The sequence below is a fragment of the Sardina pilchardus genome, chromosome 4 (genome assembly GCF_963854185.1).
Source record: "Sardina pilchardus chromosome 4, fSarPil1.1, whole genome shotgun sequence".
NCBI classification, from domain to species: domain Eukaryota; kingdom Metazoa; phylum Chordata; class Actinopteri; order Clupeiformes; family Clupeidae; genus Sardina; species Sardina pilchardus.
In genome coordinates this window covers 15986439-16000613 of record NC_084997.1, presented here as the reverse complement: position 1 = coordinate 16000613, position 14175 = coordinate 15986439, and the positions used below count along the sequence as shown (strand labels likewise).

The 14175-nt window shown below is 38.9% G+C and overlaps 2 protein-coding genes across 3 annotated transcripts; both read left to right on the top strand.

Moving 5' to 3' along the window:
• Positions 1-3249: 3249 nt before the first annotated feature.
• LOC134077796 (gamma-crystallin M3-like) lies at positions 3250-4294 on the top strand. The gene is made up of 3 exons (XM_062533437.1): positions 3250-3336; positions 3591-3833; positions 3936-4294. The coding sequence occupies exons 1-3, from the start codon at positions 3328-3330 to the stop codon at positions 4209-4211; spliced, it is 528 nt and encodes a 175-aa protein (XP_062389421.1). The 5' UTR covers positions 3250-3327; the 3' UTR covers positions 4212-4294.
• Positions 4295-8922: 4628 nt separating this feature from the next.
• LOC134077797 (gamma-crystallin M3-like) lies at positions 8923-12747 on the top strand. 2 transcript variants are annotated; one of them, XM_062533438.1, is made up of 3 exons: positions 8923-8931; positions 12127-12369; positions 12472-12747. In XM_062533438.1, the coding sequence occupies exons 1-3, from the start codon at positions 8923-8925 to the stop codon at positions 12745-12747; spliced, it is 528 nt and encodes a 175-aa protein (XP_062389422.1). The 2 variants fall into 2 exon arrangements, with proteins under 2 accessions (XP_062389422.1, XP_062389423.1); XM_062533439.1 differs by lacking the exon at positions 8923-8931 and adding an exon at positions 11894-11932.
• Positions 12748-14175: the final 1428 nt, after the last annotated feature.

Genomic DNA, 14175 nt, shown 5'->3' with positions numbered 1-14175 from the left:
ACTATATATTTCCTATGGAATTACTTATGCAATATGTTCCCCTGTCCTTCCTGTTCGTTCGTGCTCGTTAGTCGGCTTATCGCGACTTGATTACAAGATGGCGGTCAGCGGAGAGATTCTATAAAGGTACTGCTTGTAAACAGTCTTTTTAAATAAACTTCCTGTGCACTTCCAAAGTTCTCAGTATCTCGTTTTAAATGTCAGGGCCCTCAGAAGTCTACCAATAAAGTGTGGAGCTACTTTGAGCCTCATAAATGGTGTAAAACAGTGATTTATTTGCATGGCTAAGCCGATGAAAACTCCCATTTAAAACCTGTTGGTAGCATCGGCTAACTAGCGGCAAATTTCTGAGTGCAAGGGGCAGGTCGAGATCAGCTCTGAGACAAACGCTTACATTCGGTATCATGTTTCAACACACTTTAAGTCAATATCACACCGGAATTCTCCTTTAAGCAAGATACAGATCATTCAGCAGTGGCAATCCTAGTCTCTGCTCAAACCCTCCACACACACAGAAAATGGCTTGTCTTGTATCTATTTCATATTTTGAATAATTTAGGATCTGCATAATTACTTATAGCTTAAAATATTCAGTTATTCAAATACTTCATATTGCTTACACAATGTCTTTAATGATATTACAGGGGTGGTGTGTAGGTCTAATTGAGTGCCTGTCACTTTAAGAAGTACTGTAGGTGAACATAATTAGGTTTCATTCGGTTTTAGGAAAATAGTTACACATAGTTCAAGGATACATGTTTTCATTAAGTAACATAAATGTTCAAAAAACGAACAAAGGTGAAGACAAATATTTCTGGTGTAATAGAAAAGATGAGTGTCCAGCAATGTTAACTTCTATGATTTAGGTAGCCTAACGTGGCATGGCATTGAGAGTTGTCCCGTTCACTTTTTCCTTGGTCATGTTTAATTGGCTGGGTGCTTAACTTACTCTACCATGACTTGTCTTGGAGTTTGGTATATCTGTTATATCCAATGAGTGACAATCAGTGCTCAAAATAAAACGTTACGTTACGTAACGTATTCTCCTGATAACGTTAGTGGAATGGATTTAATGTGAACGTAGCCTACATAAAAAGACGCAGAGTGGCTATATGATACAGCGCACATTTGCGATGAAAATGTTCCGCCTTTTTAAAGCAGGTGTAGCCTTCACCTAATCGTGGTTAAATCCATCATTTAGACAACAGAATCAGCAGGATACCATTTTTGTTTCATAGAAGTCTACCAGGCCAATGTCTCGGGTGAAGCTGGGAGGAATTTAACACACGGTTTCCACACTGTGTTTATCAACCGTGATAATAATAATATTTGAAATGAACATGGTAATTGTTATAGACAGCCTTTTTATCATGGTTTACCGTTTCACCGGTAATCGCTACATAGTCACTAACTGATAACGAACAGATTGAAGAAAAAGAAGAAAGGATTTGGAGTGACATTTCTTGTGTGTGTGTGAGAGCGCGAAGTTGATGCTGAAAGCGTTGAGTGTCCAGCCAGGTGCGTAAGAGTTGTCAACTCTGAAATTTGTATAGAGATGTGTGAAAATTGTACTTAACTTTGATTCATTGGATTGGATTCATTTTGGGATCAAAATGCGAATGGAAGGGTTGAAATCAGTAGGACTACTCACACGTGTGTGCCCATTTTATTTTTTCTACTCGCACTTATATATTTCTAGTCGCATTTGCGACAATCTTCTCGCACTGTACAGCCCTGCTCTGACTGACTCTGGACCTCGACGCAATTGGATAACTACCACCAAAACCGAAAGTTGTCGTCATCAGTTCAGCTTGCCTTTGTCCCGCCTATGCCGATTTGATTGGTTAGCTCCAATGTAGGTGCAAAACATAATGTGTATCATTGCTCGTGGCCAGAGTATCTTGCAGACACAATTCAAATTGTGCTCTCGCAAGAACTCTGGATTTCCAGAGTAATGTTTTCTATGTCATTGTTTAAAATACAGGTTCAAAAACCTAACAACTTGAAACAAATCTATCTGGGATCATAAATTGAGTTACATTACGCCAACAGCTATACAGGGTTGTTTTAATTAATTTGTTTTTTGACAACAATCCAACAATAGCATTAATAAATGCAAAAATGCAACATTGTGTCAGCAGAGTATTAACTGTCACTTATGCTCTCAAAGAAAAGGCCTCAAATATGAGAAGTAAAGATGATCTGGCACCACAATCATGACTGTGATATCCTCTGCATCCACACCACTCCTACCATCACACAGTTGGTCTGTGGCCTTCCATTTCTAATTGTCACAGCTCCCCCTTATTGTTAAAGTCATAAAACCTACAATATCTCCCCAATCTATGTTCATTTCTACTCTAACATGTTTTGACTATGGGCCTTTCCTCTGTATCTCACAACTGTCTCTCCATTGTGGTCTATATTTTGCCTTCGCTAACTTGTTGGTAGATTACGTTTAAGCCATAAGTGGTTAGCATTTCCGGCAGGATATTTATGTAGATATCTCCCAAAAATTAGTAGTGTAGTTGGCTAAGGAGCTAGGCCAGTAAAGTTGTGGGTTGAGTTCCCGGCTTCCTTCAGCAAGGCACTTAACCCCAAGTTCCTTTGGGGGGAATGGCCCTTATAGTATAACTGACATAATATGTCAATGAATGCAGCTACATGTATTCATCAATCTCTTCCCCCAACCCGTACATTAAGATCGCATTTCAATTAAACAAAATTATTCCAAAATGGCTTGTGTTGCTTAGTATAATTTTCTCATGTGTTAAATACATGGCTAGTCAACTACAAAATGAAGAAGAGCATATATAATGCCCACAAAAGTCCAACTTACAGAAAGTGAAACATTTGCTGCAAAGTTGTGCCTAAACTGTGGACTGGCACGATAATACTGTGAAAAGTAACAACACAGCCTTTTATTCTCTTCAGATTGATCTTCATGAATGCACTCAAATATAACAACAAAATGGGATGGGAAAAATCACCTAATGTTAGCCCTTAACATTAAAAAAAAAAACATATATGGGGAAAATTGAGAGCTTCTGCTTTGTAGTGATGTGTGTGGAACTGGAAATTTCTTTTTACTTCATGTGGAAACAATACCAACACACATGCTACAGAAGGGTATACAGTGAAGAATAACAAAACCGTTGGAACTGTCCCTGCAGGGCAGGTTTCAATGTGTTGTTGCTGGGTCAGATGTTTATATACAATGGCGAACATGTTATTTACGCTGATCAGGTATAAAAGTAAGGGTTAAATCGTCAGGATGTCAGTGCATCACTCAGTCAGTCCTGGGACACAGCCATTTCCAACATCAACATGGGAAAGGTATGTAACACCAAAGGCCAACACTAACTCTTCCTACCCACTGTGACAATCCAAATTCAGAATTTATTCCTATATTTTAATATTTATATCCTATTTTTAAATATCTTTAAATTGTTAGTTATCCATTATTGAAAGTGATTGATACTGACTAATTTTACAGTGAAACTAAACTAAACTATACTGAATTAAACTGAATTATCTCATTTCATTATTTTTTTAATTACCATTAACCATATATCAATCTACGATTTCAGATCATCTTCTACGAGGACAAGAACTTCATGGGTCGCTCCTATGAGTGCATGAGCGATTGTGCTGACATGCACTCTCATATCAACCGTTGCCACTCCTGCAAGGTGGAGAGCGGTTGCTTCATGGTCTACGACCGTCCCAACTTCATGGGTAACCAGCACTTCATGAGGAGGGGCGAGTACTCCGACTACATGAACATGTTTGGCTGGAATGACTGCATCAGATCCTGCCGCATGATCCCCATGGTAAATAAATTCAGAATTATGAGTATTTGTTTTTATTATAATGACTATTATGATAATTGTTTTCTAGAGAATTAAACGTTTTGTAACATCTCATGTCTACAGCACAGAGGCCAGTACAGAATGAGGATCTACGAGAGGGAGAACTACGGTGGTCAGATGATGGAGCTGAATGATGACTGTGACTCCATCATGGACCGTTACCGCATGTCCGACTGCCAGTCCTGCCACGTTATGGATGGCCACTGGCTCATGTATGAGCAGCCCCACTTCAGAGGCAGAATGATGTACATGAGGCCTGGCGAGTACAAAAGCTTCAGGAACATGGGATTCAACAACACGAAATTCATGAGCATGAGGCGCATCACTGATATGATGTAAATGTTTTTTTTTTCTTCATACTTTCTGGGTCGAACAATGGGTATGATAATGACTCAAATAAAATCTTTCCCTTTTTACAATGAGGGGTGTGTGATATCTTTTTTTAAAGCAGTCTAAATGTGTATGTGTGTGTATACATATAGGCTATATATATATATATATATATATATATATATATATATATATATATTTATATATATATATATTTATTTATTTATTTTTGTTGGCTGTATCATTCCCCAGTATACTCAAGACCTGAAACTAAAAAGTCATATAACGGTATACACATTCCTCAATCTAGTGTTTTTTTTTTTCTGAGTATGTCGGCCCAACGATCAGCACACAGTAACAGCAGAGGACAGAAACACCACCTATTGGACTGTGACAGCCCTACACCTTATGAATGGAATATGTGTCCACAAGCAGTTTGCTGAAAGATTAGGTTATTTTGGCAGTAATAGTAATTCATTACTACAGTAATTGATTACCATTTCTAGTAATAGTGATATATTAACTATCATGCTTAGTTAATATATTTTCCAGACCACTCATCTTAATTACTAATAAGAAGCACTACTATGTTCATTGGGTGCAGAGCTGTCAACATTGAGTATTGAAAATAAAGGTGCACGAAATTAGCTACACTAATTAATTAAACAAGGTGTGAAGTTAGGTCTAACTTGACGTGACTGATTGCCGTCAAATTGTGCTCTCAACAATCACGTTGTTATCTTAAATAGGCTAATTTCATTCTAAGGTCACCTTTAAGCAAGCAAAATTACGCTTTGCTTGCTGGAAGTGCAAAGGGTAGTCAGGATAACAGTAGGCTACTGAGACTGACAGTGTTAAAATATGGGATATTTTACAGGAAAATATAAAAATGGGAGGACAGATGAAAAAAGGTTGAAATATGTGAGGACCCCAAAAAAAACAGGCTTGACAGCTATGACTGGGTGAGTGTACTATGCAAAATTACAATCAGGGCTGACTGTACAACTGTTATTTTGAGGGATATAATGAAAAAAGTATATGCATTATCTAAATAGGTTTTCTTCACCAATAACATGGCATATAAAATGGCCAAATATGAGACAAACAGGGCTTATAAATGTTTAAAGGACTGTCCTGGGTTGGATTATACTGTATGAACTTGAATCAGCTAACAGGCCACAACAAGCATAAAGACCAATGCTGACTTGGTCGCGGGACGTTCTGAAAATATGTCAAATATATAAATATATAAATGTGTGTGCGTGTGTGTGCTCTATCCCTGGGACTAGGAGACTGGACTGGACCCACACACACACACACACACACCCTTGTCTGTCTTGTTCTCCCCTTGTCTTGTCTTGTTTGTCTTATATGTTGTGCGTCTTATGTGTCGCTATGCCTGCATGGAGAAATTGCCCCTCGGGGATAAATAAAGTTTTTTGAATTTAATTGAATTGAATTGTTTGGGGTTTTTTTTAATCAGAATTCAGTCCGCAGTATATGTAAAAACATATATAAACATTTCCTCAGGCTACAAACTTCCAAGTCTACAGTTTTGAACATTCAACCAATCAAATGACTATCAGATACAGTATATACTGTAAAATGTATCAACTTCAGCGTCACTTACTTTGGCAGTGCGCTACACTGGTCTCTTGCAAAGATGTAGTCTGCTAGTAGTCTGGCTATCACCATACTAAGTTCAATATTTTAATATTGAACATTAGTATGGGGAGGCTGCGCTTTGTTTCTACTGCACAAGAGTCATGATCAATGGGCATCGTTCAAATGACTCTGTACGCTTCTATAGTCCTTCAACCAATCAGATCAACGATCCGGTGCGTCTTTTGGATAAGCTAGTTTCTGATTGGAGCCAAAGGTTCAGGCAGGGAACAGAGGAGATAGATCTGCAGGTTTCCAGCCTGAGCTGCCGGGCGAAATTCAAATTCGCCGGTAGTTCAGACAGGGTTCACCCAGCCAAGTCTGCTAGTGTAATAAGCCATCATGGATACATTTCATAAAAATATGGCAAAATAGGCTATGTGGAAACGCCAATTACTGATGAATCTAATCGATCGCGGCCTGCAGAAGTTTTCAGAGTTGACTCTCCCTCAGTTCTGGCACAGTGTTGTGAAAGGATATCCTGCCCTTGCCTTTAAGCACCACCTACTTCTGTGAAGCTGGCTTCTCTACGCTCACGCAGCTAAAGAACAGGCTAATGGAAAACTGTTTGCAAACGTTCGCCTATGTTTGCGAATTTGGATGCACCTCTGTATCCCAATTTGTTAGGCTATTAAATGTGCAGTACATACATACAGTAAATACAGTACATGTATTTGAATGTGTAATCATATTTTTTTTATTTTCTAAAATATTTTTTTTAATTATTGGCTTGCTGAATGAGTGCTGTAAATTTGCTACTGGATCGCAACTGAGTTGGTATATTCAAAATTGGTTGAGAACCACTGACCTAGGTCACCAAGGGGTCAACCTGACTTCTGAATTCTCTGCATTGTATATTTGCTCCAATTACAATAAAATCATAGAAATACAAGCGACAGTCCTAAAAAATGTGACTAAGTGGAATAGCCACGGCCGAAGCCATAGAGTCAACATTGTTTTCTTTTAAACAATAATGTCTAATCATACTGTTTTTCCTCATTTCCGTATGCTAGTGAGGGTTGAACAAATTCTAACTACTGTATAATCATGTGAACATCTATGCATTGATATAGAAAATAAGACCACACATTGTGGTCAAAGTAGCAAATACTAAAAAACTTGCTTTTGCAACATCTCCATGTGCTTTCTGGGTATGCCTTTGTGTGCCTTTTTGGCAATACCACTTTCATTATGTTAAAAAAGGAATCAACATTTTGCATGTTCATCACAAGACATTTTCTGAAAGTCAAGTAGATTTCAAGAGTTGTATGCAAGTTGGTAATGTTGTAATTCAGAGGGAGACAGGAGCTGAACTCCAGCAGAACATCAGTAGTTAGATTAAGAGGCAGAGCACAGCTCCAGTGCCAGCTCTGACCCAGTTTAAACCTTATCTCAAAACAGCAGGTCACGCTACTTTTTTTGCACGTTACTTTTGCCCCTTGCATCGAGGGAAACCAATCACATCGGATACATATGATATACATATACACTGATATAGGTGGGCCAGAGGCGAGCTAAACAGATGACGACAGCGCTGCAACGATGGAAGTCAGCAGGTATATAGCAGGTAAGAGGGATAACTATATTTTGTGGCGCAGTAATATCCTTACTCTTGCACTTTCAGTTTCACTTTGGAGTGAGGATATTACTGCGCCGGGTCTAAGTGCTCCCAACTGTTATTCCGCCACACAATATAGTTATCCCTCTTACCTTATTAGAAATGCACCACATTTTATTTTGTCTCCCATTGTTGGTCGTGTGACTACTCGCGCAACTGTATTTTAATAAGGAAAACATGGAGGTGTTTGGTCGTTGGGCTAGCTAAGTGCTATCAAAGTATGTATCAACTCGTCTTAGTTAAAGGTTGGGTACGGAATTCGCAAAACGGCCGGCAGATTTTGAACATATACAGCTCAAGTCCCTCCCTCTGGACGCACATTCATGCAGGAGCAAGATAATTCAGATGCGCGAGAGCGAGCAGACTAAATGAAATGCCAGCCTGGCGTCTACAGCACTATGAGCTCTAGTCTTCATACAATCAATCGCTCACATCAACTTCCCCAATTACATTCTTTATTCACCTCCAAAGGGTTGTAGGTAATAGTTCCACAAATCAGACAAGGTAGATGATTTTATAGCCTACATTATGGTAAACGCACCAATTAGGCTACCAGCCCTTTCATTCGGAAATTATAAAACAACGATGCATTTTAATACACCAAAATAACATTTGATATACCTCACATTTTTCAGTAGCCACAGGTGTGTATATTTGAACAGAATCTGGTTTGGTTCTTACCAGGGCGATTATCTCCTGAAATATCCGAGTTTAGTGCTGGTAGAAGGTTAAGAATACTATTGGCTGGAGTTTTTCGAGCCCTGCCCGTTCTGCAGATGATTGACGTGTTTAATTTCCATTTCAATGCTTCCAACTCAGTGGCTGTAAGTGGGTTAGGAATAGGATTTCAAGTGATTTTGCAAAAATGGCCAAAAAAGCTAATTCCATACCCTACCTTTAACCCTATGAGCCCTAAGCTGTTTTAAGGGCATTTTCACTACCTCTAGTTAGAAGCATTTATCCTGGTCATTGTAAGTGCCATTCACACATGCTACATATCGTTTTTTTCAGCACAGTCTAGGCTACCCAGATCTGCCACAATATCAGGTATACATACTTGCATTGATTTGATTTAGATTTTTAAATAATAAAAATTTAAAAAGCATACTATACAAATTCTTACATTTTGACGTGTATCTCACCACAGCAAGCTCACATCTCGACAAAACTTGCATGGTTGTGTAGGCCTGACTGTCCTGAAAACGGCAATATAAGAACCATGGTGGAGGTATACTTTGGGGCTGAGCAATTTACAGAAATATGTGGTGTGTGCCTTCCAGAAATAAATGTCCATTTTTATGTAGTGATGAGAAATGACTTTTTTACACTTTTTGCGCTCCATATTTGTGACACTAGCTGATCTGGCCTGACTTGTTTGCGTGGTAGCACACATGACGTGCACAGATAATGATTCTCTATAATATTTTTTACTGCATTGCAATGAACAAAGTAAACGCAAAAAAAGTGTTTATTTGCCAACCAAATTTGGATGCAATATGAGTCTTGAATTTGATACCATACAGGAGTTTGCTAGGATCTCAAAACCGTATTATGAACGTCACTTGCCATAGAGAAACACATGATAACGTTGGATTATGAACATAGGTTATTATGCCACACAAAAACATGGGGTAAGTGGAGCTAAATGAAGTTATTATTTCTCTGTCACCTTGTCTGTTTTATGGCCTAGAAGGCTGTATTTGGTATCTGTGGATAGCTTTAGCTCTCCTCTTTCATCTGACATGCGTGCCATATCTTTCTGAGTTCGGTTTCACGAGTAAATCAAACGAGAGTAAAGGTAGCTGAAGCTATATGACATTATTATTTGTTTGTCACTTCGTCTGTTTTTATAACACAAGAGGATCGATGTCTTTGGTATCAATGGAAAGCTCTGTTTCCCCTCTTTCATTTGATATGCGTGTCATGTCTGTACGATGCGGGGTCCGCGAGGAATTCAAGCGAGAGTCCTGGATGCGCAGGTGAACGCAGAGCAATATAGACTGTAAATATGATATACTTTGATTTAACTTTATGATTTTATTTTATTTTCATACTTGATCGTACAGACAAGTGTCTAGTCTTTTTTTTTTTTTTAAAGATTATTTTTTTGGGGCTTTTTATGCCTTTAATTGGACAGGACAGTAGAGAGTATGACAGGAAACAAGCAGGAGAGAGAGTAGGGGTGGGATCCGGAAAGGACCACGGGGCGGGAATCGAACCCGGGTCGCCGGCGTGCGGTGCAGGTGCCCCAGCCAGTCGCGCCACGGCTGGGGCCAAGTGTCTAGTCTTGTTGGAAAGCCCCGGTTCCGCTCTTTCGTGCAGTATTCGTCTCATCTCGCTGTGACAAATAATCGCGGAGCAATGTAACAGAGAAGAATGGGTGTGTTTTTTGACGCACTTTGCGTCCGTCGGGCTCATAGGGTTAAGGGAATAACATAGTTTACAGTAATATGAAAAACGGTGAAGTTTTCCTTTGAGATTGAGTAAAATTTCATGGTAAGCCAATCAGAGGTAGAGTTGGGCGGGTGTTGGAAAGCACGCATAGTTTGACACACACAACGGGCAACAGAAACAAGCCAATCAACGACAAGAGGTATGCCCAACTACAGTTTTTCTCAGTCGCTTTGGTACATTTCTCAGATCAGAATTGAAATTCTCAAAACTACCTGTGCAATCTTCACATCAGTTGCCACGTTTACATGATGTTTTTAATTCCGAATTAGTTTATTCAGAATTAAATAAATCGGAATTAAAATATTCTCCTTCGAGTTTACATGGAAATAATCATTCCGAATTGGCGTTTACATGGAACATAGGTTAATTCCTCTTTATTGTATTCCGCTTAACGTCTGGGGGTCGGGAAGGGTTCCGATTGGACAGGCGGCGCATGAACGCAGCCTAATTAAGGTCTACCGGAAGAAAACAAACTTTAGCTGGCTAGCGGCTTTTTTGTCTCGGGTTAACGTTACAGCATGGGCAATAACATAATGAAAACGGTTTTGGCAGTAATTCTGATAATAGGCCTACTATTTAACCAGCAGCTCGAGAATATTGTCAAGCTTCACGTTTGCTAGCTGAGGAGGAGAAGAGTGCCGGAGAAGGGGGGAAGAAGACGGAGCCGAATTAGCAATGAAACAAGCATGCGCTGCTGCTTCCTCCTTGTATGAGCATGCGCCAAACAAACGGAATAAACTTTGAATCGGAATAAAGGTTTACATGATCAAGGAGTGTGTTAATTCCGCTTTAACATCGGAATAAACCAAGCACTTAAATCGGAATTAAGTTTAATTCCGAATAATCATTTTCAAGCGGAATAAGCGTTTACATAGTCTCTTTTTAAAGCGGAATCAACTTTTATTCCGAATTAACTTGGTTTTATTCGGAATTAAAGCTCTCATGTAAACGCAGCAATTGTGTCACTTGTGCACATCAAAAAAGCAGTTTCTTATTTGTTTCAGCAAGTTGCAAATGCTTTGGTACATCCATGCAAATTGTTATAAACAATTCTCTGCTGAATAGTCTCACCCAACATTTAGCATCAGTTCATGGCAGAAGTCTTTACAAAATGGTTTAACATGTTGTCATATGAGAATTTGTGTCACAAAAGACAGGAACGTCAGGAGGTGTAAGAAGACTACACTGTAATTCCAACAGTACTGCAGTTTTCCCTAAGGAGATTGTCCTATGGTCAAATTGTTCCCCTTTGTACTATGCAGTGCTGTCTTTTCCTTTCTGTATCACAATGACAGGGTCTGTCAACAAATTACAGTAAAAAACAGTAAAAGCGTAAATGTGAATATTGTCGATCAAACTCCCACATACACTACGGTGTAACCTATAATTTACAAAAAAATTTCATCAAAAGTTTAGCCATAGTTTACATCAGATCATCCCTCCAGAGTACACTGTTATACTGACAACATGACTAAGCCATTTGACTGTCTTATTCGACTGTCTTGACTGTCTTATGACACAAGGACTTGTCATTCTGATGCACTGACATGTTCATTGACTGACATGTTCATTGTAATACACTGACCATGGTATTTAGCCTTCTCTGACCTTGTGTGTATTTCACTTAAATTAGAATCAAAAGCAAGTAGAGCTCTTTTCACAAATGATATTAATTCTAATTAATATTTACATTAGCCACCTTCGTAGCTTAAGTATACTGTATGCGGGCCATTACTGGTCAATATTTACATTTTTGTCCTGAGAACTCAGAACAGAAAGGCACACAGTCAAAAATAACAAAACCTTTAGAACTGTCCCTGCAGGACAAGTTTCAATGTGTTGTTGCTGGGTCAGGATTTTACATACAATGGCAAACATGTTCTTTACGTTGGTCAGGTATAAAAGTAAGGGTTAAACCGTCAGGATGTCAGTGCATCACTCGTGAACGCTCAGTACTGGGACACAGTCATCTCCATCAACCATCAACATGGGAAAGGTATGTAACACCAAAGGCCATAACGTACACGGCTGTGACAATCCAAACTCTCAGAACTTCTTATTTTCTTATCATGACCTGTTAGTTATAAGTTATTGATCCTGATGTCAGATTAGTTCTACAGCTAAACTATACTTTAACGGCTTTGATTGGGCTTATTTAATTTAATTCATTTGTAATCACTATGATTTCAGATCGTCTTCTTCGAGAACAAGAACTTCCAGGGTCGCTCCTATGAGTGCATGGGAGACTGCTCTGACATGCACTCTCATCTCAGCCGCTGCCAATCCTGCAGGGTGGAGAGCGGCTGCTTCATGGTCTACGACCGTCCCAACTTCATGGGTAACCAGTTCCTCATGAGGAGGGGCGAGTACTCCGACTACATGAGCATGTTTGGTATGAGCGACTGCATCAGATCCTGCCGCAGCATCCCCATGGTAATGGATTTTTAGCATGAATATTTAGTCGATTCTGTCCACTCAATATATAATTGAATGTAGCAGGTATTAACTAATAAATATCATCCCTCTCCAATACAGCACAGAGGCCAGTACAGAATGAAGATCTACGAGAGGGAGAACTACGGTGGTCAGAGTATGGAGCTGATGGACGACTGTGACTCCATCATGGACCGTTACCGCATGTCCGACTGCCAGTCCTGCAATGTCATGGATGGCCACTGGCTCATGTATGAGCAGCCCCACTTCAGAGGCAGAATGATGTACATGAGGCCTGGCGAGTACAGAAGCTTCAGGGAGATGGGAATGAACAACATGAGGTTCATGAGCATGAGGCGCATCACTGATATGATGTAAATTGTGACTTAAAATAATGACTTTAATAAAAAAGTAGTAGTTTTTACAATGAAGAATGTCTGATGTGTTTTTGAAACAGTCTACAGTATATCTTTTTGGCTGTTTTCTACAGCACACTCCCTAACACTCAATACCTAAAACTAACTATTCATACATACATATTCCTTAATCTGCTGCCACCATTTTTGTCTGGGTATGTCTGCCCTTTGATCAGTAGACAGTCTTCAACTAACAACAGAAGACAGCAACACCACCTATTGGAATGTGACAATACTACACCTTATGTATGGCATGTGTTTCCACAGGTAGTTTGCTGGAAGATTAGGTTTATTTGGGCAGAAATAGTAGTCTATTACAATAGCAATCTGTTACTCTTTCTAGAAATAGCAAGATATTATTATTGGGTGAATGTGCTGTGTAAAACTTTAAGATCAATGTATTCATGGCATCAATATTTGGAAGATCTGGGATGACAACTGTACAGCAGCTATTTTAAGGAATATAGTGAAAAAAAATATGCATTATTTAAATTGGTTTTAGTTCACCAATTACATGGCCAGATGTGAGATAAACAGGGCTCATAAATGTTTAAAGGAGGGGTTGAACCTATGCTCAACCTGGGTCACCATGGGGTCAACCTGATTCACCAATTATTATTATTTTTTTTGCATTGCTCATTTGATTTAATAGCCTCATTTACATGGACACTTCTATTCCAATCAGAAACGGAATAACAGCTCATTTGGAATAAAAATCACCATATAAACACCTCAATCCTGATCCAATTAGAATTTTAATCGGAATGGAAGAGGTGGTGTAGTCCGTTCCTATTCCGAATGAACACCCATGTATACGGTCATTTGGGTTGACTGCTATATCTTCCCAATGAAAAGTATGCAACAACGGATATTCCGATCAAAGATTTCAAAGCGCTTGAAAGCAAATGATCAGAATAGAACATACCCCACGTAAATAGAGGGCACAAAATGTTCAATCGGAATAGTTTAATCGGAATGACAAAAAAACTGTCCATGTAAACGTGGCTATTTATGAATTGTAGAGAAGGATATGAGAACACAATAAACAGTGCTCAAACATGTGACTAAATAGAATAGGAGCTGTTTGTTTCTTTTTAGCAATACCACCAGTATTGTGTTAAAAAAGGAGTCAACATAGCAAGTCATTGTCTGAAAGTCAAAGTAGATTTGTATGTAAGGGTTCTATGCAAGCTGCCAATGCTGCGATTCAGCGATTAAAAAAAAAAAAAAAAAAAACATGAATATGCTGTAAGTTATTGAAAGGAAATGTCATGTTGAATTACATTATTTAGATAATGTTTTTGAATGGATTCATTTTAATTTGAATAGACTACTATGCTCATGTAACCTACTTGTAAAGTAGCTTGTCCTGTCACAACAATTAGCCTAA

Excerpts from the sequence above, each read along its gene's own strand:
- LOC134077797 (XM_062533438.1), top strand. Across the intron at positions 12,370-12,471 it reads CCTGCCGCAGCATCCCCATG|CACAGAGGCCAGTACAGAAT; the intron begins GTAATGGATTTT and ends TCTCCAATACAG.
- LOC134077796 (XM_062533437.1), top strand. Across the intron at positions 3,834-3,935 it reads CCTGCCGCATGATCCCCATG|CACAGAGGCCAGTACAGAAT; the intron begins GTAAATAAATTC and ends TCATGTCTACAG.